The 27,559-nt window shown below is 46.7% G+C and overlaps 1 protein-coding gene across 2 annotated transcripts in view; it reads right to left on the bottom strand.

Annotated features, from left to right (window-relative positions):
* Positions 1-4,233: 4,233 nt before the first annotated feature.
* The window catches only part of EIPR1 (EARP complex and GARP complex interacting protein 1), an 823,988-nt gene continuing 800,662 nt past the window's right edge, over positions 4,234-27,559 (bottom strand). For both annotated transcript variants that reach the window (XM_069606032.1, XM_069606033.1), the window contains one exon: positions 4,234-4,552. In XM_069606032.1, the coding sequence (XP_069462133.1) occupies positions 4,378-4,552 (175 nt within the window). In that variant the 3' untranslated portion in view covers positions 4,234-4,377. The remainder of the gene's footprint in view (positions 4,553-27,559) is intronic.

Here is a 27,559-nt window from a genome sequence, read left to right as displayed (position 1 = left end):
ATGTGGGAATCTGCCACTGTGCAGTACCAGACATTCAAGAACAACGGTTGTTGCTGGGAGGCAATGGGGAAATAGAAAAATTAAGGGAAAACATGGGAAAAATGTAAACAAACCTGTGTGCTGTGCAGAAACTTTCAGCCCAGTCAAAGTCCACGAAAAGTAAAGACAAATGCTTACAGTCAGCGGGGTCAGCAGGGCAAGCTGCTGCCACACCTTACCATGCAACAAAAAATGTAAAGAGAATCCACTTGTTTTTTCTGTGCAAAAAGGCCCTGGTCCCATACCATAGGACGGACACCCATCAATATGAGGAAAGGGGACGGGATGCTGGAGTATTTGTGTTTTTATGCACTTCTACAGAGCTTGTCTCCAAAAATAAAGTTTGTTGGTTAATTGATGAACTCTGTTTCAGTGGTTTGGTGGTTATATATTTTGTTTTTGGCGATTATGTATTTTTTAGGGGGAACATGGTTTTTCAATCAGAAACACACAGCAGTATACTGGGAATTCCTGCAAGCAGTTGCCTCACAAAAGATGATTAGGCAGTGTAGAAGGGACATGACCAGGTGGTCAAGGTGGTTAAAACAGACTATGAGCCAGATAACAAATATGACGTTTTGAAGAAAGTGAGGGATATTTATAGGTAGATGATAGTAAATGGAGTGGTGAGCGGGCAGGAGTAGTGTTGATGCAGAGGGTTGGCATTCCTTCTAGGTGTACACAGTTGTGCTTTGGGGCTGATGATTTGGTTGAAGTGCATGTTGGTGTTTTTGATGTCTTGGGTAGGGAGTTTCAGTGGAAATGGGCAAGGAAGGAGAAGGTGCATAAGTGTTATGGTGGGCAGGGTTCACACTGATTGATGAGGAGGGTGGAATAACAAAGGGTAAGAGACCGTTTATGCATGGAGAACCAAATGGGCAGACCAGCCACTAGGTCTTGCAAATAAGTCTTGGCCCACCAACAGTGGAAGTGGTCTAGCCTGTGCTGCTAGGCCACGTCCCCATATGGCATTCGATGCTCTTATGATCATTTTAAAACAATGAATATCAAATACCTCAGGACCATCTGTATTCCAGTGCTCCTCTGTGGTACTGCATCTTCAAAGACAGCAGCCCCATAGGCTACTATGTATGGTGGGGGATGTACTGGTGCCCCCCACTCATGGGAGTCTGCCAGGCCGCTGTCCCTGCAGACACAGACCAGTGCTGCCTGCAGAGAGCTCAGGGATGTCATGCTTCTCTGATCTACTACATAATGGGTGGTGGGCACCACCTCTTCGGTTATTATGGATGTTCCGTCCCTGGTTAAATCGAAGCTGGACAGTGGTACTATCGCTGGTGTGTAGTGAATGTCGATTTGCCCGAGCCATGCACAACGCTCTGCAGACTCTTTCAGTAGTGCTACACTGCTGCAGCACTAAAGTAATAGCATATTTTCTATATGCCGTTACCAGTCCAGAAATGCATTGAAGGGAAGTGAGTGCCCTGGTATTCTTTTGCTAAACTGCCGATTAGGCATCATGGTTAGCATAGAGCACTGCAGAAGTGGTAACCACCATATAAAAAAGGGAAAAAAATAGAACACTTTCAAAAACAACATTTACAGCCACAGACAGGACTTAGTTGATTGGCTGGTTTGGGACCAGACTGTAGCATTGAGTTATCAGAGCTTTTTAAGTGGGGGAAAACATTAGTATTTGACATTACAAAGACGGTCTGCAAAAATTACGGGTAGATTATGAATTGCATATGTTAAACAGATATTGCTCCACTCTTTCAGATAGATAATGATAGCTTAATGAGCTACGCTCTGGGCCTCGTATGCCATCAAGATGCAGATTCTCATACCCATCACTAGTGACTACGAAACTGACTCTACCCTCCTCAATAAAATATATCAGATTATCCAGGCATGAAAGGCCACCCATGGCCTCTGTTTGAATGATGAGAAAACTGAGCTTCTCCTTGTCGGCTCTACAGCAAGACTAAATAACCTAAGTAATCAGTTTAAATCCTTTAACATTGACGGCAACAATATTGAAGTTTCAAGAGAAGTGAAAACCTTGGCCTTTTACCTCGACTCAACTCTAAACTTAAAGAGACCGGTCAATGCCACAGCATACACATGCAAACTTATCAACGCTTGCAGGCCCCTCCTTTATACAAACCAGCTGCACCACACTGGCTAGAGCTCTAATTTTATCAAAATTAGACAACTGCAACGCCTTATATCTAGGATCCAGCAACTACAATATAACTAAACTTCAAATCCTACAGAACAATGCGCTAAGAACAGAGTTCAACATTCCTAGAACCCAACACATCTCAGCTGTCAGACGAAGTACTAACTGGCTTGCAGTCAAAGATAGAATTAAGTTCAAAACCTTGACTCTCACGCACAAATGTCTAGCTAATAATGCACCCAAATAGCTAGCTGACAAAATTATCACAAATATTTCAGATTGCCCCAGGAGAACTGCACACTCACACTGTTTGACTGTACGTAGATATAAACTGCAGAAAGTAGGCGGAAGTAGCTTTCCAGTGATGGCCTCCAAACTTTGGAATTCACTACCTGTTGACCTAAGAGCAGATCCTTCCTACCACAGTTTCAGGAAGAACATGAAATCTTGGCTCCTGGCCCTGGATGTATAAATTATACCTCAATTCAACTCTATCTATCTATCTATCTATCTATCTATCTATCTATCTATCTATCTATCTTTCTGTCTGTAACTCATACAAGTATCTGTAATTATTCTATAAATATTTATTTTGCTTTGTTAATGCCCTGTATGTAACATTTGAATCTTTCGTAACTCGCCCAGACCACCCTGGGTTTGGTGCGCTATATAAATAAATAAACAAACAAACAGGAACCACAAGAGATCCGGTAGGCGTTTGGGCGAGAGTAAAGAATATCTCTGGAGTAATCTCCCTCGTCACAGTGAATACAGAAGATAAAACTAGTAAAGAGTATATCGGGAGTAATCTCCTTCATCCCAGTTATAACCAAAAAGATGCCAAGAGTGAAGAGTGCCTCAGGAGTAATCTACCTCACCACAGTAACTCTAGGAAAGATAACAAGGCTGAAGAGTGTCTCGGGAGTAATCTCCCACATCACAGTAACTAACAAAGAGCTATCCAGGATAAACACTACTATGGGAGCAATCTTCCTCGGACAGCTTGTGGAAAGAGCCAAGGACCTTACAGGAGTAATCTCCCTTGTTGGTAGAGTCAAGAGGAAGATAAGCAAAGTCCAGGAATATAGATGACACTGAGAAAGAATTACTGTTGGACATTTCAGTAAGTCCAGAGAAGCCCTTTGGAGGAATTACAAGAACTGATGGTAGATAGAAACGATCAAAGACCAGCCCATATGGCTGAACCAGTTGGACCAGGACAAGGGAGTCATTCTCCTGGCTTAACTTCCGTTTGCTGAATACGTTTGATTAGTGGTAGGGTCAGTGTATGATAGTTTATGGAAAGAGGACTGATTCTTAAGTTTGGCAACCACCCTGACGTCTAGCACACAACAGAGTTAATTTCGGTAGGCTTACCCCTCTAGGTATAGGAATAGGAAGATCCTTTTCTTATTATTTGAGGAAAAAATAACGGAGTTGCACAGAACCCTCAAAGTGTTCTTACAATTGAGCCTTTTCCTCACTTTTAATAAAAATAATAGTGCTGCACAAAGAGGTGCAAAGAGATGCAAAGCAAGGAACAATGTATTTGTTGTTGCAACGGTCTTAAAGGTATGTTTGCAAGTGATCAATATTGATTACGTCCGCAAAGGTGAGTTGAAAACAGATGACAAGACAAAAGTATTGCTAAAACCTCATCAAAATCAGGGCTTGAGTGGGCCAACACAGAAAGGAGAAAAGTGCTTGAATATATACTCCTACCAAAGATGACAGCTGAAGGTTACTGTTGGCCAGGTGAAAAAGTATGCCGAAAGAGGCTGCATTTGTTGAATTGTAGGGGAAACATTCACTGGTCAAGCAACGCACAAAGAAATGCACATACAATACCTATTAGCACACTCTAGAATATCAGCATAAGGACTGTTTCTCTGGGAAACGGCTGCAGCATGTATTGATGGGGATGGGAACAACAATACAATAAGGTTATGGAATTGGTATATAGCCATTAATATTACCACAATTGTTATGCCAGTTACAAGTACAGTGTAAACACTTTGAAATTATTGTAAGAATATTCTAACAAACAATGATACACCACTTTGGGGAATATTTAATCATGTATTTAGTATTTGATAAATTATTTTTTACAGATACAATTAAAACTGATGGCAAAAGGCCCACATGTTAAGGTGTGTAAGCTCAACAAAAAAGAAAATAATACACCATAACACATTTCATAATAAAATATGATATTTGAGTGCTCTTGGCACTCTGTTGATAACAAGTCTGCCATCATAACTTAAAGAGGCAAACAGCCAAGGATCTGCTGAGGACCATTCCACTGCATAGACGCTGTCTTCATGTTCTTCGTAGGTGGCTATTATGCTGTCCTGAAGTGGTTCTTTGGTCCTATAGTGATACAAAATATGAGAAGATAAAGACGAATAGCGATAGTTCTGTGAATGACAATTAACAATGGATAAGCTTGAAACTCAGATATAAGACGTGCCTTTTTCTGACCATTAAAATGTCTGTAAATGTCTGTTTTGTTGCTTACCTAGAGGTAGATATAAATCCAACAGTTATTCTGAATTTACATATTTTAGGTATCAAAATGTTCACCCGGTTCTATAACAATAATAGATTAAAGTAACAAACATATGCGTCTATGTCCATAAAGCTGTTCCGGATGCTTCCCATCTCCGTTTGTGGTCTATATATTTTCACAGAAAATAACGGTAATAGCCTGAAGGTCACCTCTACCAGCCAGCAGCTCTAGCACATGCTTCGCCACGAACGGAGAAAGTCACTCCATAGGGGTTTTTAACTTTCTATTCACAGTAAACCCAAAAATTCTGAAATGCTAACCTCTTACACTTATTCTCAGTGATTCTGACTCGCAACCTACAGAATCCTCCATCTGAATGAACAACTGAACTACATACTGCTTCACTAAAATACAAACAGGAATGCATAACTTTAATAATCCAACACTTCCTTCATTCTCCCTCTTAGACGGTACCCAAGTGTTTTACTCCTTGCCAATCATCGCTTCAACTATGCAGTGGAGAGTGCTTGGACATTCTACTGAAACAAGCCTAGTATGCAACCGTTTGAATCAAAATGTTTACCCCCCCCACTCAATGAGCTATTAAACTGTTCCCCTACATACTGGACCGCCTCTTTTAATTCAAACAATAGTAGTCGCCCCATTACAAACCAGATCTGCAACTGATTTATCAACCAATTCTAATTACAAACATACTCCCATTTGTCTCTAAAACCCTAGAAATAGTGGTACCTTGAAGACCTACTAATTATCTCAACAGCAATCAACTCAGCAATTCCTTTCAAACTGGTTCACGCAAAATGCTCTGGACAGAAGGCAGGCCCGAGTTTCGTTTGGGCCTCAGCTCGGGCTGTGGGTCGTTAAAGGCCATGTCTGCCCTCCTGGCAGGGCAGGAAAGCCATTTGCACTGCAGGGTTCGTCTGGGGTGTGAATGGCTTTCTACATATTTCATCGGGAGATCCGCGCTGCTAGCACAGCCGATCACGCGGTGAAAAAAGAAAAAAAAAAGAAAAGATGGCTGCTGCCTTATGGAAAAGGGACCAAGTCCCTTTGCCATGTCTGTGGCGGCCGCCAGATGGGAGGAGCTTCGGGACAGGAGCGCAATACTCTGGTCCCACAGGTAAGCGGAGGGGTTGGAGAGGCAACAGGGAGAGGCTCCCTGTTACCTCCCTCCAATGATTTAAAAACTGAAGAAAAAGAAAAAAAAAAGCACCACCAGGGGAAGGGCCTCGGGTGGCAGGGACAGTGGCCGGGGATTGTGTATTCTCGCCTGTTGTTCCAGCCATCTGATTGGCTGAGCGCCCTTCCCCGGGTGCAAATGCCCTTACACAAGGATCAAACTTAATTTCCCATGCTCATCCCTACAATCTCTTCTCTACCCCATCTTTCTAGTCCCATCTGTGTAATTGAGTACAGTTGACCACATGATTCTACAACCACATAAAGTAGGCCAGCTAATCAACTGAAAGAGCAAATCCTAGTCAGGTTTATAGGATACCCACAATGAATAGGTACAAGAAACATTAATTTACAAACCATCACAGTGGTGATTAATGGCACATATTATGGCCCTTCTAGAATCCCAAACGGATTTTACTATCCGGTGAGTCGACAAATCCATTCCAAACATTACAATTGGGACTCTAAAGGTACTGCCCTCTCCTCTTGCCTTGAGGATCTGGGAAAAGGTTATTTGCCCATCCCTCTACCAGTGAACATCCCACATGGCTTTCATTTGCTTCTCTAAACCTCCTCACAGAGCACCAGAATCTGCCAATTTGGCTTTTCAGGCTCCATAATTGATATTTCAAATTACATTTATTTGCCCACTTGTTCATCCTACCAAACTCTCAGACAAAGTAACGACTCACAGTTCTTCACAAACAAATGATTTTGTGGTGCTCGCTATTAAACACTTTCAAATAGAAAAATGATCTGCCTTCTCTATTCTAATGTCTTCCCTGAGACGTCACAATTCTTGGTCAATAGGTTTATTTTGAGACACAATTATTGGAGAAGATTTATGGAAGCATTGTAAAACACATGTCAGCTCACTTGAAACATGTACTGACTACCGACCGTAATAACTAAAAGACACTGTTCATGCAAGGCAAGCTGTGGCTAGCAAATCTCTCCCCTTTGACGCCATCTAGCTATGTCCGATTTAAGGTGCACCAAGGTTCATTCCTAGCTCTCAATCCAAATGCATCTATTACACTGATACATACAGCAGAGTGAGTGCTCACAAGTTGTGCTCTTATAGACTACTTGCAAGTCTGGCAGAACGCTGTAGAAACATATATTAGTACCCGGCGAGGGTGCAATCAGAATGAAACAAGCATTCTGATTGGCCCTCGCCGGGGCTTTAACCGGCCGATAATCCCTCGATTCTTGACTGGGATTCCAGCTGCCTTTTCCACGGCACAGGGCATGGCAGCCCCTCAGCCAATAAGGAGGCTCAAAGCGGGGCGATCCACGCTCTGAGCCTCCCCACGGCTGAGAAGCTGCTTTCGCCCCCCCGCCGGGGACTCAGAAATGTTATTTTTGTATTCCTTTCCCCCCACATCCTCGCTCTCCCCACCAGACTTACCCTCAGCCTGCTTTTTCCCCAATGGGAGACGATGGCAGCCTCCAGCCGTGTGGAGACTCAGAGTGGGGCCAGCCCTGCTCCGAGTCTCCACACGGCTGGAGGCTTCCATCGTCCCCCGCTAGGGACTCAGGTACGTTATTTTTTTTTAAAAAAGAAACATTATTTTTCCCTCTCTTCTGCCCTCCCAACCCCACTTAACTTCTTTTCTTTTTTTCGGGAGCAGACGCGCTGAGAACGCTTCTATTCCCAGCGCGTCCGCTCCGGATGGCCACCATGGAAAGGGAAAACGGACTCCATTTTCCCTTTCCCGGCAGCCATTTTCTTAGTTGGTTTTTTTCCTTCTTTTTTCTGTTACGAAACGCTGCAGCGTTTCAGGACAAAAAAAATGCTTTTAGTGCCCCAGTCACGCAGATCTTGCGGGGCGGGGTACTAATAGCTAGATGCCCCTCGGGGCGGGGGCATTACTGACTCTGGTAATGCCCCGGGGCCTTCGTTAAGGCCCTCGCTTCACTCGGGCCTAAAACTATGGGCCCCGGGGCATTACCTGAGTCGGTAATGCCCCTGCTGCTCGGAGCATATTGCTTAATTAATCTTCCCTGAAAAGGAACACAGAACAGTCAGACAACTTGGACGTCTTCCCGGGGGACCAAGTGGTCGTCCAAGCAGGAGAACAAAGCTTGGTTCTTTGCCAAAACCTAAGAGCGCAGAAGGCAAGATGGCGGCACTGGCCATGGGGAAGCCCTGTCACTGGGGCCTGATCTCAGATATTTAAGCATTGGGGATCAGGTTCACAGGATCAGATTCTCTGAGCTGGAGAGTGCCCTGGCTTTTCAACTGTGGTTTAACATTTGAGGCTTCTGAGGTCAGAGTTTGCCCTATATACTGCATTAACGGAAGTTGCCCGAGTTGGTGAGGTACCTCCTCCTAAATACACAGAGAGCAGGAATCTCAGGAGGTCTTGACCTAATGCTTGGGAACCAAGATCCCTGAATGGTGAACACACTCTCCCCACTGAAATGCTTCCCAGCCCATAGAGTTTGTAATGCACAAGCCACAGTTTGACAGGGCAGAGAGGAAGCCATGAGTTTGCATGTTACAAGATAAAATTATGCAGAAAGCTTTGTGAGCCCCAAAGAGCAAAGGATTAAAGCCCTACTAAGAATCAGTAAAAAAACGGCATCCTCAGAGCCACATCTGGAAACTAAATAAGCCCGAGGTGACCAAAGCCTTTTGGTGACCATAGCCCTAGACAGTTCAACGATAACTAAAGAATTCTTCCACGGCATACTCCTCTCCTTCAAGGAGAATCTAAAAGTGACATTCATATCCTAGCTCTCCACGGCCATCAAAGGAAACAAAAAGAGAAATTGTGTGTTTAGGCAAACGAGTAGACAACATTAAAACAGCAATTAACTTAATTGAGAACGCAATACCATGGCTATCCAAAGAGTAACAGGATAGAAGAAAAATTAACTATTTGCTACAATGAAAAGGCAAAGATTTGGAGAACAGGACTCATCGAGATAACCACTAAACACAGGACAGCATTTTTGAATGAAGGATCATAGATTAAGAACAGCAGGGTCTATATGAAAGACCTACTTTGTCTTATTCTGGACAACATAGCATACATTATGATAAACCATTCCTTAAAAATCTGGTCCAATCATGGCAGGCAATCAAGCGCCTCTGAGATATTGTAGTAAAAATGCAAAATTATACCACATAGTTGAGGTAAATCCAATACCTAGATAACATAGTACAATGCAGGTCTTCCAGAACTTGGGCACAATCTGCCATGGTGAGAAGATCAATTAAATCAATAACTAAAGAGCAAACAGATAAAATAATACAAATTGACCTATCCATTTTGCCAACAGTTTAGGAAAAATAACAAGGTTGTGATGGTTTTCTCAGCAGAGGAGAGTGTTAGGCTGCTGAAAATGCATCTACCTAACAAGCCAGCAACCAACCCACAGATGCATCTCAAAGGCATTGTGAAGACGGATCAAACTTGATCTGGCAACAGAGGAAATCTAGGCTAGTCCATGATGTTGGAAAAAAACGAACAGGTTTATGCCAGTGTTAGAACCATCAATTTGTTTTGGAGGGGCTACACACTCAAGTACTTTAGATTTACCTTAAAGATTAAACATCTAGTCTTTGGCTTGAATTGCTGAGAGAGCCTTTCGATAGCAGTCGTCGTAAAAAGATTGAGTAGGAATGATCATCGTTAACAACAAGCAATGAAGAGGAGGACTGAAAGAAACCCATGAGAGACAACAAGTAGAATATTTAGTTGCCTTTGGTAAATGCTGTTGTTGATTTAGGAATGTTAGATTACTTGCTGGTGAGATATGCTGAAAAGGGTAATTACTAAATTCTTTTCTTATTGGTATCTAGGTGGAGTGAGGAGGGGAGTGAATGAGACTTGGGGAATACTGGAATACCTTTTTGAAGCTTCTGAAGATGCTGAAATGGCTTTGACTGTGGGTGGGTAATTACGTGGAGTGAGTTTTTGAATATTTGAGATAATAGTTCATTTTTACTAATTTATGGTCATGTAATGGCAGGTCACAAATGTAACCTTATAAAAGGGGTCAGTTATTTAGGGATTGTAATAAAGAGAAAGTGATGATAGCAGCACTCCACGAAACTCATGAATTGCACATTGTGACAGTCAGGATCATGAACCGGTTGGGGGTGTGGGGGAGGGGGCAGGTACCCCACCAAACCTAGGGCAGGAGGCAAACCAGGACATAAGCCACAGCAGGACCTGTCCAAGACGTGGGGAATGGGTGTTGGGAGGCCATAGTCTCCAAATAAAACTCCATGTGCCCCGAATCTCATCAATGATACTACTCTGTCACGTGATGCTTCCAGGCAATTTCTGGCCCATGTTCACTTTTTTTCTGTTACAGATCTCCTCCTAGAAGGCACCTGGAAGCAACCAGGAAAAGCTGAACTGGAGCCGGGAGAACAGAATCAAGGACAGGCAGGGAATGGACTGTAATTTCTTTGGCAAACAAAAATGAGACACACAACACCTAACCTGACAACCCCAGACAGATCCAAGGCGAATAGTGAGTCAAGAGAAAATGAACTGGGAGTGCGGATAAACTTCAGAAACTCTCTCCAAACCGAATTGGCAAGAAAGCTTACCAGCACCTGAGAAAAGCCCCAGGGAGAGTGAGCAGCCTGATCCCCTGGCTGCTACCACACCATCAGAGACTGCAAACAAAACTGTGCTGGAAAAGGCGGGAAGGGCTTAGTAAGGGGGTGAAGGTAGTGGTAAGAGATGGGCATAGAAACTGTGGTAAGGCTTGGATAGAGAAGAGGGGTGTAGTGAGAAGAGAGGGGTGTAGTGGGAGGTGAGAAGATAGGTTTAGTGAGAGGTGAGAGGAGATGTGCAGTGAGAGATGAGAAGAGAGGTTTATTAAGAAGTGGGGAAACTGGTATGATAAGAGTTTGGGAGAGTGCTGCAGTGACAAGTAATGAGAGCTGGAGGAGCCAGGCCAGAGGAGGGTGTATGGAGACTGGAGGGAGTAGGAAGGGAGAGGTGACAGTGGAAGATAGGAAGGAGGTTGTAAACTCAGGGACAGGAGTGCAGGGGAGCAGCTGAGTGCGAGACTGAACCATAGCACCTAATATTGCCACTTTCCCATCAAGCCACATTGACAATCCTGGGTAGTGTTAGGATAGGGCATCTCTGGAAAAATCCCAGAGGGAGCCAGAGAAAAGGCTGTTCCCTTTAGGCCCTCATTACCAGCACACAGTAAATAGAAGGGGTTACCGATAGATAGCCGACAACACCGCTAGACAGACTGTACCAAAATGCCAGTCTAGCCAAGGAAATGGCACACTGAACTTGCCTGAAAATACCAGTAAAACATGCAAAGTCAATAAAGGATGTGCCAACAATGCTCCAGTGCTCCCCAGTCTCCCACGGACGGACGGACAGACACACGCACACCCACCCCTCTTCTCACACTGACTGGATTCACCACACAGGCGCACACACACCCACCCACCCAGAACATTCAAAAACACACCATCACATTCATACTCATTCACCCACCAGTCACTCACACACACATTCTCTTACATCCACTCACTGCATTCTCTACAAAGGCACACACCCATCCACGTATTGCATTCTCTACACAGGTACACAGACACCCACCCAGAACATTCAAAAACACATATCACATCACATTCACCCACCAGTCACTCACACCTTCTCTTACATCCACTCATTGCATTCTCTACACAGGTACACACCTACCCACCCACCCATCCAGAACATTCAAAAACACACATCACGTCACTTCTCATTCACCCACCCACCAGTCCCTCACACCTTCTCTTACATCCATTCATTACATTGTCTACACAGATACCCACCCACTCACTCACTCACCCAGAACATTCAAAAACACACATCACATCACTTCTTATTCACCAACCAATCACATACATACATCTGACACACACTTCACACATCATATTACAAAGAAAAGCCTTTTTACCTTTCTCTTGCAGCTTCGGTCTGTCCTTCCAGGCCCCCTCGGCTCCTCCGTGCTGCTCACAAACAGGAACCAGGAAGCTGCAAGAGCATACTGGTTCCTGTATGTGAGCTGCAAGGAAGCCGAAGGAAGGGGTTGGAGCTGAATGCAGCATTTGACATGTGCCACATGTCACGGTCAGCTCCAACCTCTACCGAGTGCCTCCCCGGCCCAACCTTTACCCCGATTGGTGAGGACTGGGCCGGGGACCCACCAGACCTGGTGTGGCGAGTCCTCCTGTGCCGCGGGAGGGCCCGCTACACCAGGAGCACCCTTTTTTTTGGGCAAAAAAATATTTCTTTTTTAAAAATTCTATTTTATTTTAAAGTTGGAGTTGCAAGGGAGTCCCAGGGATTGCAACTATGGCTCCCAGGGGTCGCAGTTGCATCCCCTGGCAACCCCCAAATGACATCCCTGAAATTATTATAATTGGTTATTTATAGTGCGCTTAATACCCAGAGGTTTCTAAGCGTGGACCCGGGGGTCGAACCTGTGTTTCATCCAAGGCCCTGAGCTATTCCTCCCGAGACTATAAGAAGCATCTGTCAGACATTGTTGCCGGTATTTTGGTGAACTAAGTGTTCAATGGATTGCATGGATTCCAATTTTGGAAGTACTCTGCCTATGTGTTGCCATTTGCCTTGTTAGATCAAGGAAGACCTGGGCGAGGAAACCAAAAGAGACTAAGCTGTCCAGTACTTTGAACTAACAAAGGTGCAGATCACAATACTGGTTATTACCAGTTTTGGACTGAGTGCTACTCGAGATACTCGGTGTAACGCTCACCTGATTCCCGCAGAGGCGCCGGTCTTGACTGGGTGAATGCCGTATCTTCAAAGGTGATGTGTAACACACGGTTGGCTCTTTGGGCTGGACCTCTGTGCACTGTATGTCTGACTCGAAGAGTAAGATGTCTTAGGTAAGTGAACGCCGAGCTCTCCATCTGCCTCGGGGCAGGGTGCCGTAACCAGTTTCTTCACTGGATAAGGGTGCAGGCCTCTTGACCTCAGAGGACTGCTGTCCGTCGTTAACTGCACGAACGGTAAGTTCTGGGCACTTCAAATGTCTTAAAAGTCTTTTGTAATGATATCTTTTGTTTTGCAGGGTTCCGGCGATGGCGGATGGCGGGCTGATGAGAGTTGAGGATCGAACCCGCGTGAGGAATAGAAGCGCCTGGAAGCACGTAAGTAAGCGCTTGTGGCCTGCTTCACGATGCGCACTAACTGTCCCTTTTATCTTGCAGGTACAAGTTCGGAGCTTTAGAGAAGCTGAAGGGTGCTGGAATACCCACTGGATTCGGCGTGGGAAGGAGTAATGGCACGGGAGTAATAAAGTTGCCCAATGTCTTTAAACGCACCTTCTTTTGTCTTTCAGATGCGGGATGCAGCGCCGAAGGCCTCCGGAGCGTGCGAAGAGCTGGTAAGCTTTTGTCTTTCAGATGCCGGAATGCAGTGCGAAGACCTCCGGAGCATGCGAAGAGTAGGTAAGCCTTTGTCTTTCAGATGCCGGAATGCAGCGCGAGGCGTTGGCGACAGCCGATGGACCAGGTAAGAGATGCGCTGCCACTGAAGACCGTAGTGCTAACCTGTTCTTTCTTTGTCTTTACAGGTGCTGCTGAAGACTGTCTTTACAGGTGCTGCTGAAGACTGGATTCCAGGATGGTAAGCCTTTGTTCCCTTAGGCCCAGGATCAGAAGCAGAAGACACGATGAGCGTTCTGCTGCAGAGAATGCAGAATAACGCAAAGCAAGATTCATCCATCGGGTGTGGTTATATAGCCTCCTGTAGTGCTTAGGTGTCTCCTTCCACAGCCACGCCTAGGTAAGAAAAGAGTTCCTGCTTTCCAGAAGAGTTCCAGTGTTCTGAACCTAGGGAGTGGCTCCTGCCCCACCCAACAGGAAAAGTAGTCCCAAACAGAAGAGGATCAGGGGTTCAACTGGCAGGTAAGTAAGCAGCATGGTCTGCTGCAGGTAAGTCCACCCAAGCATTATGAGCCCGGCGCTACTGGCGCCAGGACAGGGTCCAAAAGGTCCCAATTGGGACTGGCTGGCACTCGGAACCGGGGTTATGGGTCTGCTTCCACGGGAGTCGGGCAAGTCCTGATCTTTTGGAAGCAGAGATCATGACACTCGGATGCATGTACAATTAGCTTTCTGCCTCCTCAGCTAGTTCTCCTTTTGGTTGGATAGTACGACACTCTACATCATACATATTAATTAAGTGCGGGAGTGAGCAGAGGGAGACAGACTCTGGCAGCCCTCCAAGCTTTTGGGCGTGCCTTGCTCCGCATGGATTTAGAGCTTATTAACTTGATTGTTTATAAGGAATTGATAAATTCCTTGATCGCATTGTTGCTCGAGTATTATTTTATGATATTTTTAAGGAAATATACTTTTAGTTTGTCTAGCTAGCTAGGATGTTTTAATCATGTTTGACCTGTTGGGATCCCAAACATATTTTTAAAAGGGGTTTCAACACAGCGTTGAGTATGTGTGCTTGTAGCATAGTGGGTATTGTGCACAGCTGGTGAGACAGGCACATGGATACAGAGGGGCGGGGTAGAGGGTGATATGAGCCTTGAAGGTAATAATCGGTTCTTTCACTTACTTACTACTGTGTCTTTTTTTTGCCTTTTCTCTCAGCGAGGGACAATTATATTACAGTCCCTAGAGTGTGGGACAATGTCTAAAACAAAGACTTCACTAGAGATTTCCCCCAGGGAAAAGCCAAAAAAAAAAAGCTTTTCGACATGTTTAACCCTATCAGAGAAGTAAGCGTCTTGATCTCTGAAATTGGTGTGCTATTATCTGATATAGAAAAGGATTCCAGGCCAGTGAGGAAAGTAAATGTTACGTCAAATTGTGTTTATTCTGGAGGTGATATAGACGCAATTGAAGTGGTAGGAGGGGAATCTGCTTTTTTTACTAGGTGTTTATCACAACCAAAGAGATCGAGCCGGCCTGTGCCCCTCCTTGGAGAGTCCCTGGTACATTTTAGGGTCGAATACGGACCTGAGCAAGTGGGGGGTCGGAATTATTCATTACCAATGGGCAAGGTAAATGCAGATAGTGTGAATCTGCTGTGTGTGATAGAAAAGTTAGATTTAATCATTAAGGGAATTTCCAGCAATTTGATTATTTCTGCAGATCAGGACCTTGTCCAACCTTGAAGAATTAATATTACCCCCAAGTAGCCAAACCCATAATAATGCCCACCCATTGATCACATTTGATGAAGAAATCGTTGATGAAGTAGAGGTGGTAAGCACCCAGAGGGAAGTATGTGGAAGTCGTACCATCAGGGAAAGTGTATGGGAGGCAAAGGGGGAGGGGGAATATGATACAATATGTTGAGGTACCACTCCTAAGGAAAAATAAAAAACTGGCTAGGAAGGGGGTATCAAGAACCCAAGCTAGAACCAAGGGCACTATTATTATTCCAGGGTTGAACCACTGGTTGTAAATAAAAGCCCTAGTATTTTGGCACAGGATCCACTCTATATGGATCTTGTGGTATAAATTATTAATTTTAAAAACGTGTTCATGGATTATTGGCCTCAGTGAAATTATTGGAAGAGAAATTGTTTGTGCCATCAGTAAACCCGGTAAGAGAGGTAATTGTGGGTGGTAAATGTCCTAATCCTCAGGTGTGCCAGCCTACGGAAGTTGGTGAAACTAAGATGGGTTCTGTGGGTCTTGTTAAGGGCCCTGTTGCCCCATTGTTGGGCAATCTAAGAGGAAGACCAATGGTAGTGAAAGAACTAACTGGGCTAACCCAATTAACGACGCCATTAAGATTAAGAGACATACAGTGACTAAACCACCGCCGAGAAATACAGGTAAATAGGGAGGGAGCGTACAACCAATACTGGTACCCAATATGGCTGACGAGGGATCCCCTGGGGTATGGCAAAAGATGAATGTCAGCTTTTAAGAGGTCCAACAGGGAACCCTTTTGTTGTTATGCATAATGTCTAGAAGCTAGAAAATTGAGCATTTGAAGATCAAGACTCCCTAGTGAATAAAGTTACCCAGTGGTTTAGACACAGGTGAGGGTGTTTGTCCTTCATTAGGACAGTGTTACATCCTGCATTAGACAGCGGTCCCCTGGGAGTTTTGATGAGAATATCCAGGTATTTGTACGGAAGGCATGGTTGGTCCAGAGTTTATTATCCATAGAGGCTAGAACATACCCACCGCTGGGGCTACATATTTCATTAAGACCAAATGTTCCAGGCATGAGTGAAAAGCCTCAGAGCAATATCGATAAATGCCCAAAGATATCAAAGCCGGGAGTAGTCCCGAAACCTTGGCACAACCCCTGTCCCAAACTATAATAAATTATAGAAGTTCCAGTGTAGCTGGACCTGGGGGTTTAATGTACTGACTTATCCCCAGCAAGAAACCTGTGCAAGGGAGATAGTGAACAAGATGTGAGGATTTGTTCATGGAATATAGCCGGGTTAAATTGACTCCTGGCTGATAGTGAGTGGTGGCAGTTCCTGGAGGCCCTTAATGTGATCTGCCTTCAGGAAACCTGGGCAATGGAGGAGGTGGACCTACAGGGATTTGCATAATCTACCATTAAGGCCCACAAACAACCAAGGGGAGACGGTCAGTGGGGCTCCTAGTGTGGATAGAGGCTTGCCTTAATTGGGAAATTGAGAAGGTAGACAGAGGTTGTGTGGACCTACAACAATTGGTAATTTCAGGAGTTGGCCACAAGCCCTGGCTTTTGTTTAATGTCTACAATCGGCCAAATAAGAAATAAATGTCAGATACTATTGCATCCATTCTTGAATGTGTGGCAAAATGGGAAGGTACTAAAAGGAGGGTGGTTTGGGTTGACTGTCCTGGGTGATTTTAATCTTCAATTGGAGCCAATCAGAGAATTAGAAGGACTAGGAGAAGACGAATACGAGGCGTGGGGAATAGGAACATTAATTTCCCCACCAATAAAATGAGTAGTGTAGTGCTAGTGGCACAATTCAAGCCTTATATAGTTTGGACATAGGTCCCTGTAATGGCCAGTTTCCCAATGACCAACCAGCAATGGATACATACTTTGGTCCAGAATTGATTTTAACTCTGTGTCTGATTGGTCTTGAATTAAGGATTTTTGCGTCTTGAATAGGCATGAAAGTAACCACAAACCCATTTTTCAAGACTTTGGTGGAGGGGGGTGAAATATCCAGCAATGCTGGTTCAAATTCTCACTACGAACTTAGCTGTGACGGGACATGCACGACAGGTCATTAGGTGGGTGAAAGTCTTGGCAGATGATAATGTCCCATGTATTTACAATATAATAGTGGGACAATTGGAAGGTTTATTTTACCAGGCCAATGATGGACAGGATATATTTAAAAAATGTGAAGGCATTCTCCGGACGATTGCTTCTTTTGTTTCCTGTCCTAGAATTATAATAAAGAATTATGCAAAAAAATGAGAATAGTGTTACGATGGTGCATGTAGGGTGGCAAGACAGGACATATTGCGTCACTTCTATTTAAACCAGCCTGTGGATAGGCAGCAACTGAAATCTCGGGAGGGGAGCCTAGAAGTTCCTGGTGAGAAAGAAAAAGACAGACTTTCTGGCAAAACAAGTTTTCGGCATTTCTTTAGGCAGCCCAAATTGGGGATTCTAGGAGCATTTGGGCCCTTATTTCAGACAGAGACCTAGGAGGGGACACATTACAGGCCTGCATTCCCCCCAAGGTGTCGAGAGAACACTTTGCCGACCTTTATAAAAATGTGGAAGTGACAGTCCCAGAGAAGGGATCGAACTGTAGGTTTACTAGGAGGTAACCACGGGTTTAGGTAATGCAATTGCAGTTTTCCCAAAAAGAGGCTGCGGATGTGCTAAAGACACGACAACTAGCGAAAGCGGCAGGCCCAGAGAGAATACCTGGGGACGTGTTTAGGGATGAACCACTCATATGGGCCCCAGTCCTAACATTGGTTTTTAATAATATTCTGGTGCAGGAAAGGATTCCCGATCCCTGGAAGATGGCAGAGATCCTCCCCATTTATAAAAAGGGAGGAAGGAAAAGCCCTTTGAACTATCGTCCAATTTCCCTTCTGGATATAACTGGGAAGAGGTTTGCAAAGGCGCTTTTGAAAAATCTGTAGGAGGGGGTAGAAATGGAGTCACCTCCAAACAGGCTTTAGATCAAGTTGGAGTACGGTTGACCAGGTGTTTCACCTGCATCTGTTAGTTCAAAAACACTTGTCCATATTTAAAATCAATTCATATGCAGTATTTGTTGATCCAAGAACTGCATTTGACAGTGCTCTGAGGCAGTCTCTTTGGAAAGTACTAGTGGATAAGAACATTCCAGAGGTGTTGTTAACCCCAATTCGTTTGTTATATTCTGGGAACTCAGCCAGTGTTTGTTGGAGTTTGGCCGGTGACACTACACTCCCATTTCCGGTAGAGAGTGGGGTCCGTCAAGGTTGTCCACTGGCTCATCTCCTGTTTTCCATCTATATGAATACTATGATTGATTAATTAAGCCGTAACAACTTTGATTCCTCACAGTTGGGGAAGGACAGATTTCCAGCTTTATTTTTTGCAGAGGATGCTCTACTACTCCTTCGGGTTTAAAATTATCTTTGTCTTGCGTTCATAAGAAGTGTGTCGAGTTGGGTTTAGAACTAAATTCAGGAAAAACAAAAGGCCATGGTTTTTTGCCCCAAAAACTCATAAAACACATCCCCATCTATTACAGTGGGAGGTACAAATTTGGTTCTGTGTGAATAGACCTCTTTTTAAAGGACTCGAGAGAAAAAGACTGATTTACATTGACCGATTTTCTATTGATTGGAAAACCGGCATTGTAAAGGTCTTTTTCTCTTTAGGCCTTTAAAATGCGGTTTCTTTTTTTTTTTACATATTCAGGGGCTATCCCCCTAATCCCCCCCATTGCTCCTCACTACCCCCAAGCACCCCAAACCAAAACACATACATAAATACATACACACAACACACACCAGCACACACGCACCCACACACACACACACACTTACCCGTTCTCCTGGTCCTGCGCTTCCAGGCCCCAACCTGCCTGTCAGCCCTGTGCGCACTCGTGTGCGACAGGGGCATGACAGTTGGATTTAGAAAGACCGCTCCAAAAAGATCTTTTCACTTAGGTCCACAAAACTAGAGGAAGTGCCATGGTATGACTATTTAGGAATACGTTTTGCTGCTAACGGTGGTTGGGCTGTTCACGTGGATAGGGTTTGTCGGGGGCCTGGCCTAAAATTGTGGCTCACAGAAGAAGTTTTTTTGCACTCAGGGGGGTGGCGCAATTAGACCAGTTGTGGAAGTTTATAAAGCGCAAGCTAAAGCCGTTGCTGGAATTTGGGGTATATTAAGGGGAAAAACTACAAACATAATCGAAAACAAGTTTGTAAAAACTATTTTGTTATTGACCCCAGGAACCCTGACAGACTTGGTTCGCATGGAGTGTAACCTGTGCCCCTTGGAAGAGGAGTATGCTATGAGACCAGTTTTCTTTTTTCAACATGGCAATTTATTGGCATTTATGAATAACAAGAGCTTTATCATGCTTTATGGCATGTTGTTAAGAAATAATAAGACAAACGCAACAGTAACATAGCCTCAACTGAGGATAACGTAAACATAAGGGGGTCGGGGGGTGTTCCCGGGGTGGGCCGGAGGGGGTTGCAACCGTCTCGTTTCAGTATTACAGGACATCAGTTCACTGGTCGCGGTTGGGGAGACCGCTGTGTGCCCGGGCCAGGGCGACCCTAGTCTGTTAGTCCATTTTCGTCAGCCATCTGAGTGATGGTGGTTGTCTGGCTATGCCTGCAAATTTCTGTACAAAGTCAAAGAATGGGTCCCAGATCTTGTGGAACTTGTTCCTGTTTCTCTGGCGGATGGCTGTGATTTTCTCAGCTGCGGCGATGTCCCAACATTTTACCCACCACACCGGGATTGCTGTGCCTTCAGGAAGATTCCATAGTTTGGCAATGAGATTTTGGCTGCAGTTAGTAGATGTGTGCAGAGGACCGCCAAGTTGCCGGTCAACAGGAACTGTCCTTCTCCCGTGTCTCCCAGTAGGATAATGCCTGGGTCCCATGGGATCGATAGGCCTGTGATCTGTCAGATTTGTTCCTGGACCTCCCTCCAGAATATTTACGCTTTCGGGCATGACCAGAGGAGGTGGAATAGCGATCCTGTGTCTGCAGAGCCTCTCCAGCACTGTGGTGGAATAGTGGGGTTACATTTGTGTAAATGTCGGGGGTCATGTACCACCTGTAGCAGACCTTGATGGCTCCCTCTTTATTCGTCACACATTTGGAGGCCTTGTGGGTTCTTGCCCAGATGTGGTCCCAGCTGGTCATATCCAGTTCTCTACCCAGATCTCTCTCTCTCCCACCGCTTCAAGTAGGGTGTCTTGGATTCGGGGTTTGTCTTGTCCAGTAGCCTGTACAGGGTCGAGATCTTCCCCTTGGGCGGGGTTGTTGTTAATGTGTGTTCCAGTGCAGTGAGTTCTCTGTGCCCGTGCGTCCGCATCGTGCCGTGGGACAACCAATGTCGGAGTTGGGCGTATCGGAACCTCTCGGCCTCCGTCACCTGGAATTTCCTTTTGCAGTCCTCGAAAGTAAGTAGGTTGTCCCCTTCGTAGCAGTCGGACACGTGCTTCAGGCCCCCCGCCTTCCATCTGGAGAACACATTTTGCCCCTGGCCTGGGGTGAAGTCCGGGTTCTCACAAACCGGAGAGAGCGGGCCTATCGTATTTCTGCACTTCCACTTCCTGGCTGCCAGCTTCCAGCTGTTTACTGTGTTCCTCGTGGTTGATAGTGGCCCGGCGTTTGGGGGGTATTTAGGCCATCTGATGTGTGGGAGGGATTCTAGTGGGTATTGGCTCCAGTCCTCCTCCAGTTTCAGCCAGCAGGGTTTGCCATCTCCCTGTTGCCACATGAATGCCACTGAAAGCTGGGCGGACAGGCAGTACCTCTCGACCTCTGGGACTCCCATGCCTCCGGACCCAGGGCTTCTGAGCAGGACCTTCCTAGTTACCCAGGGCTTCTTGCCCCCCAGACGAATTTTAGCATGTTTGCCTGCAGTTTCTGTTTGGCTTTTTTGGGTAGAGTTACTGGGAGGGCCGGACAGTGATAGCAGTCTGGGGATCAAATTCATTTTGAGTGTTGTGATCCTCCCCAACCAGGATATCTCTTGGTCTTGCCATTGGGCCATGTCCGCTTGCAGATCCTTCAGTAGGGGTGGGAAGTTCAGTTTGTAGGTGCGTTCTGCATGCTTGGGTAGGCGGATGCCAAGGTAGTTCAGGTGTGATTTGGCCCATGGGATCAGGAGATTGGATGCTAGAGAGTCCAGCGTTGCTTTCGGAATGTTGATGCCCAGTGCTACAGACTTTTTAAGATTGATTGAGAACCCAGAGGCCTCTTTGAAGTGGCTCAGTTCTTCCCAAAGTGCTGTCAGGGATGTGTCTGGATGCACTAGTGTCAGCAGCACATCATCGGCATTCAGGGCCACTTTGTAAGTGTCGTTGTTGAACTTGAGACCCTGGATTGCGGGGCTTTGTCGAATCCTGGCCGCAAATGGTTCCATTGATAGGGCAAAGATGAGGAGTGACAGGGGGCAGCCTTGACGGGTGCCTCTGGTGATCTCGATCCTAGGGGACGTGACTCTGTTGATTCTCAGATTTGTGGTGGGGTGCTGATAATTTGCCATTGTCCATTTCCGAAATTTCGGGCCCAACCCATAATGTTTCAGTGTTTCACCTATGTAGCCCCAGCCCAGCATGTCAAACACCTTGCGTGCGTTGAGCGATACAACTGCTATTTCCCTTCCGGTTCTGTTGGCCGTCTCGATGATGTTTAAAGTGCGTCTGATGTTGTCCATGGTGTTACGTCCCGGGATGAAGCCAGTTTGGTCCGGGTAGATGAGGTCTGGGAGAAGTCTGGCGAGCCTACATGCTAGTAGCTTCGAGAAGATTTTGGAGTCCACATTCATTAAGGCAAAGGGGCGGTATGACGAGCAGAGTTCTGGGTTCGCCCTGGGTTTCGGGATCAGGATCGTGATTGATTCCTCCATGGAGGGGGTGGTGGAGCCCGTTTCCAGGAAAGAGTTGAAGAGTGAGGCTAAGTGGGGAGCCAGGATGTGGTTAAAATATTTGTAGAATGGTGCCGGCAGTCCGTCAGGGCCAGGCGCCGTGTTCTTCAATGAACGGATCACTTCTGTTACCTCCTCTAGGGTCCTCCAGGTAGTCGATCTGCGGATGGTGTGCCAGACTTGGGACCTTTCTCCGGTAGGCGATGTGTGCGGCTGCCTCTATGGGCTTCCCTGACATCACGTTTCTGTGGTGTTCGGTCATGATGGTTAGTTTTGCGGGGTCTGAGCAGCGGGGAATCCTGTCTTGGTCCCGTAGGGTTGTGATGTTGTTTCTGGTGTGTACTTTCTTGAGCTTGTGCACAAGCAGGCGGCTGGCTTTGTTGCTGTTCAGGTAGCAGTACTGCTTCGTGTATGTTAGCGCTCGGGCTGTTCGGTCTGCCAGGTGCATTTCCAGGATTACTTTAGCTTTGCAAAGCTCGGTCCATGACCTTGTCGATTGGCGCTTTTTGTGGTTTGTTTCCTTCTGAGCCACCTCCGCTTCCAGTACTTCTAGTCTGCGCAGGTGCCTGGACTTGTGTACCGCTGCACAGTTTATGGCTCCTCCCCAACCACCAGTTTCATGGCATCCTAAACCGTAGCCTCCGTAGGACCTTTGTCTAAGTTCTCTGCTAAATAGTTGATTAAAGTTTCCGCTAGTTCCTGGCTGTCTGCTATGTCCGCGAGGAGATAGTCCTGCAGCTTCCAGGTCCTTTGACGTGGTGCTGGTAGACCCTCTGATAGGAGTTGTGCTACGACTGGGGCATGGTCGGAGATTACCCTTAGCCCAATGTGGATGTCAGCAATGCAGGGAAATAGCACGCTTGATACGAGTAGGAGGTCTATCCTGGAGAGGCCTCTGTGGACATGAGAGAAGAAGGTGTAATCGCAAGCTTTATCATTCGCCAGCCTCCAGGCATCCACTATTGCCGTCTCTCAGAAATTCAGCGAACCCCAGTGCCTTCGTGAAGTCTGTTACTGAGGGTGGTATGGTTTTGTCCATGGTTCGGTCCGGGGCGAGGTTAAATCGCCTCCGATTAGCAGACTGCCTTCTGCAAAACACGTTATCACTGGGAGAATCCTGCGTAGGAAGCGTTCCTGGGCTTCGTTTGGGCAGTAGATCGCTATGATAGTTATTGGGAGTTCAACCAAGAGGCCCTTGATTAGCAAAAACCTTCCCTTGGGGTCCCTCTCGACTGTGATCCTTGATAAGGTCACAAGATCGACTGAGCAGGATCGCTACCCCTCCTCTCTTCTGACCAGAGGATGCAAAGTATGTTTTCAGTAATCTTTGGTATTTGACACGTTGCTCGTCCGTTGCCAGGAGGTGGGTTTCTTGTAGGCAGACTATATCTGTCTCCAGTTGGGCTAGGCGGTGTTCCACTGACTTCTGTTTTCTGGGAGAATTTAAGCCCTGGACATTCCAGGTGGTCATAGTCAGATTTTCTATGGGTGAACCCATTTAGGGATGCTCTGGGTGCGGATGGTGGGTGCTGTTAAGCTCGGTCTCTCCCCAGCCGCACGGGCGGACCTTGTTTGCTTTGGGTCCTGTTCTGGTGAGTTATGCCCCATTCGGTGTCCACCCGATTTCCCCCCTCGTAGAACAATACTTGGTTGTTTGGGCCAGCCTTACGACCAACGGGGACTCCGGCTGGGCCAACACATCTTGCTGCGAATGTGGCCCTTGCGCCTCTGATGTATGGTGGTGATAGCTGCCTGAAGGATTAGTGTATTACTTTGCTTCGGGGTTACCATGTGTAGCTTTCGGTCGTGGCTGTCGTCTGGAATTTGGTGGTGCTTGTTTGGCGCTTTAGTCGACTTTACTTGGGCGTTTACCTTTGAGTGGAGGGCCCCTGATTCTCCTGCGCTGCCTCTCAGTGCGCGAGCATTAGTGGTTGGGCTCCTGAGTTTCTTCCTGTTCTGAGGGATCGTCCTCGTTAATTCCATTTCTTGCGTCTCGGTTCAGTAGTCTCTCTGCTTCGTTCACTTTGCATATGTGGCGGACACTCCCATTCCAGGTGAAGATTAGGGCTGTGGGGAAGCCCCAGTGGTACGGCTTGCCTTTCTACCTCAGCCATTCCATGACTGGTTTTAGTGCTTTTCTTTTCAGAAGTGTGCTTGAGACGAGATCTTGGTATAGGGAGATGGAGGCATCTCGGAATAGTATTCGCTGGGAGTTTCTTGCCTCCCGCATGATTTCTTCCTTGACTTTGAAATAGTGTAGTCTGGCTAGGACACCTGGCAGGGTTGAGGAGTTGGCCCTGACTCTGGTTCGGTGGACTCTGTCGAGCATTAGGGGGGAGTCGTCAGAATAAAGTGAAAGAGGTTGCTTACGTAATGCTCCAACTCCGCCTCCGGTATGGATGTGGGGATACCTCTCAGGCATATATTATTGCGGCGGGAGCGGTTTTCTGCATCATCCTGTTTGAGTTCAAGGGCTTCACACCTAGCTTCTAACATTGCCAGCCTGTCCGCCCCCTTCTCAATCTCATAGCTGTGTTCGCATACAGAGGTTTCGACCTCTGCTGTCCTGGTTTCCAGCTCCCCCATTCTCGCCTCCTGGAGTGTGATGGTGCTCTTCACCTGTTCGGTACCCATCTGGAATTCCTTGGTTAATGCTGCCAGGAGGTCCTGGAGGTCCGATTTCGTGACCGTCTGATTTGGGGCTTCCCGATGTGATTCCACTTGTGTGCTCTCTGCAATTGTTTCACCTAATTCTGGGCGGTCTCCTCTTCTGGGTCTATCCGGTGCGGGGGTGGCTAGCAGGGTTGCGATGTCAGCTTGCTTAGTTGACTTTTTGGCCATGGTGGCTTCCGGGGTGTCACTCGAACTGACGTGCAGCGTGCTGGGGGTACCAGGGCGCAGGTTAATCAGGCGTGCAATTGCTAGGTTGGGGCACTGATCTGTGTCCGTATGTGCCTGGTTAACTTTTGATGGGACACTCCCCGGGCCAGGGCTCACCGTTGTTAGGGGGTTATCTTCCCCTAGAAGCTACCTGGGTGGGGCCCTTGGACCTTCCTGTAGTGTTGACCCGGATGCTCTGGGCTTGCAGCTATTGGCCGGTGACTTGCTTCCCAGGCTGTGGGTCAGTTTGTGGTGTCTGGGGCTTTATGCTGTATGATAAAGGCCCCGGGACCTTCCTGGGCTTGGTTTGTCCACTGTTCAATTCTGTCCTGGGGGCACAGGTGGGGATGCAGGGCACCCCCTTTAGGCGGGCAAGGCCTCTTGTTATGTAGCAAGGGCTAGGGCTGCGCGGCTGGTTGGGGCTTTCGCGGACCCCCCTAGCCCACTGTGGAGTTGATAGTCTTCGGACCCCCCGGGTCCAATCCCTGCAAAGTTGATCTCCTGCGGGTGATCATTCACTGCCCCTGCTAAATGAGGGTGGGGATGGCACTGCAGAGAGGGACTGGGCCGTGCCTGCTGCTGAATCTAGCTTCCCTTCAGAGTGCAGGACGGACGTTGTTGAAGTGGCCTGCCTCACCGTGCCTCACTCGGCTGGTGTGTGCCGACCGGATGGGGCCCAGGGCCGCTGCAGCTTCTCCCGTGAGGTGTTTTGCAGTTCTTTGGGTTTCTGCCACTCGCAGGCCGACAGGGACGGCTGATTTCCCAGTGGGTGGGGGCGAGGATTGCTTGCTGTTCCCGGCTGGGCTGCGGCACGGTTCCCTCCCTGCGCTGGGAGGGTGGGGGCCCAGGACCGCCCCAACCTCCCGCCCGCTGTACACTCCCACGGGTAGGGCTACGGGGAGGGGGACCGCCCAGCCCCGGCTTTGTGGCTGCTTGACCCTCCGCCTCTCACCTTGCGCTGGGTGCCGTCTGATCACTAGAGACCCTGAAGGGCGAGTTAGGCGCCGGCCACCTTTCGGTTTCCAATACGATGCACCACAGTTGGTCCCTGTTCCCAGGGGGCGCTCGGTGCGTCTCCGGCTCAGTAACTCCCCCGGTTCGTTGGGGCTCGGAGGTCTGGGAGGCCCCTGCGCCGGTGTGCAGCATTGAGACAGGTGCAGCCGATTTCTGCGGGCTGAAGGCTGTCAGTGTCAATCAGCTGTTGCTGTAAGAGTGGGACACCTTGGCTGGAGCCGTCTGCGACTAGTTCCCTCCTCTGCTCAAAAGTGATGTGCCGCAAGCTGAAGGTTCACTCACCCCGGAGGCTGCTTCCGGCTCAGTGCGCCTCAATCGCTATGCGGGCTTTGTGGAGCTGCCCGCCATTTTGAGAGCGAGTAATCTCCGCCCTCCGGCGCCGCTTCAAACCCGGTTCGCCCTCAATTTCAGGCATCAAGCAGTGCCCGGAGTTATATCTTTTTGTGCCGAATCGCTTTTGCCATCAGGAACCTTTTTGGATTGTGCTCTAGAACATCTATCACCGGAGCATTATGTTTGGATGCGTGGCATAAGCCGGGATCTCTTATGGAGCTGAACCGACTGTCATGGCTCCAAGCCAGGCCCCTGTCATGAGACCAGTTTTCTATTGGTTCAGAATCTGGAAGAACCCAGCATTGATTAAATTCCACAAGGCCCTCTCCCAGGTGATGTTGTTGGATAGGGGAAGGTGCCTCCCTTGGTTTACCCATGTTAAGAATTATCTGGTGGCCCTAGAGCTTATACGTTACTGGTTGAACCCTTCTTTGATGACTACTTCTGCTAAACAAGAGCTGAAAAAAGCCTGGTTAATGTTGAGGTCATCTTGAGGTCAAACAACATGAAAAGAGGATGCATGTCTATGTTTAGGGGTTCGGAATATCTTCCCTTCAAACACAGTATTGGGTATGAATCCTATTTGGATATAATTACTCCAAATTATGCTTGTGCCCTATATTGAATTCAGATTGACTTACCTGAGGGTAAGGGAATTTACATGTAAATGGAAAGGGCATCTGCTGAATAATTGCCTATTATGTAATGCATGTATAGCAGATACGACACACTGTAAAGACCTGAAGCACCTAGGATACAATACCTCAAACCAATGCTTGTTTTGCACAATGTGCGCACCTTAAGTGTTGCCAATCAATTGGTAAGAAAATCGGATAATTTGGTAACGGTTTACTTTGTGGGCAAATATATACATCGTGATTGGGGAAGGAAGCATGCACTGGCAGCACTTTAGAATTAATAGAACCCCGAGGGTTAGGGTCTGATCTTAGCGATATTAGTGGTTTATATTGAAATTTGGCAAATTGATTTAATTGTCCATTATGCGTGTCTAATGATATGGAGGAAATGTTTTGCTAGCTATGCACATTTTAGAAGAAGAAAAAAAAATGTCCAATTGCTCTTTTCTATTAAGAGGATTATGAATTGTTGATCTTGCATGGTTTTATCCTTTTAGTCTAATGATCAATCTTGCAGCAATGATAAGAGGAATTTAAATTGTTGAATTTTGATTTTATCCTGAAAAAGGTTTTATAATTATTGTTATTGTGTTTTCCTGATGACTTTTATAGTCAAAGGGATTATTCACCTGCTCATAAAAATTATTAAAAAATATATATTGTTGTTTGCTCTGGCTCTGCTTCTGTGCTAGCTTACATCCCTCCTGAAAAGTATAGCCTGCCCTTC

This window comes from Ambystoma mexicanum, chromosome 4p (genome assembly GCF_040938575.1).
Source record: "Ambystoma mexicanum isolate Mex_15411 chromosome 4p, UKY_AmexF1_1, whole genome shotgun sequence".
NCBI lineage: Eukaryota > Metazoa > Chordata > Amphibia > Caudata > Ambystomatidae > Ambystoma > Ambystoma mexicanum.
The sequence above is the reverse complement of the archived record's forward strand: the minus strand, read 5'-3'. Positions and strand labels throughout refer to the sequence as shown.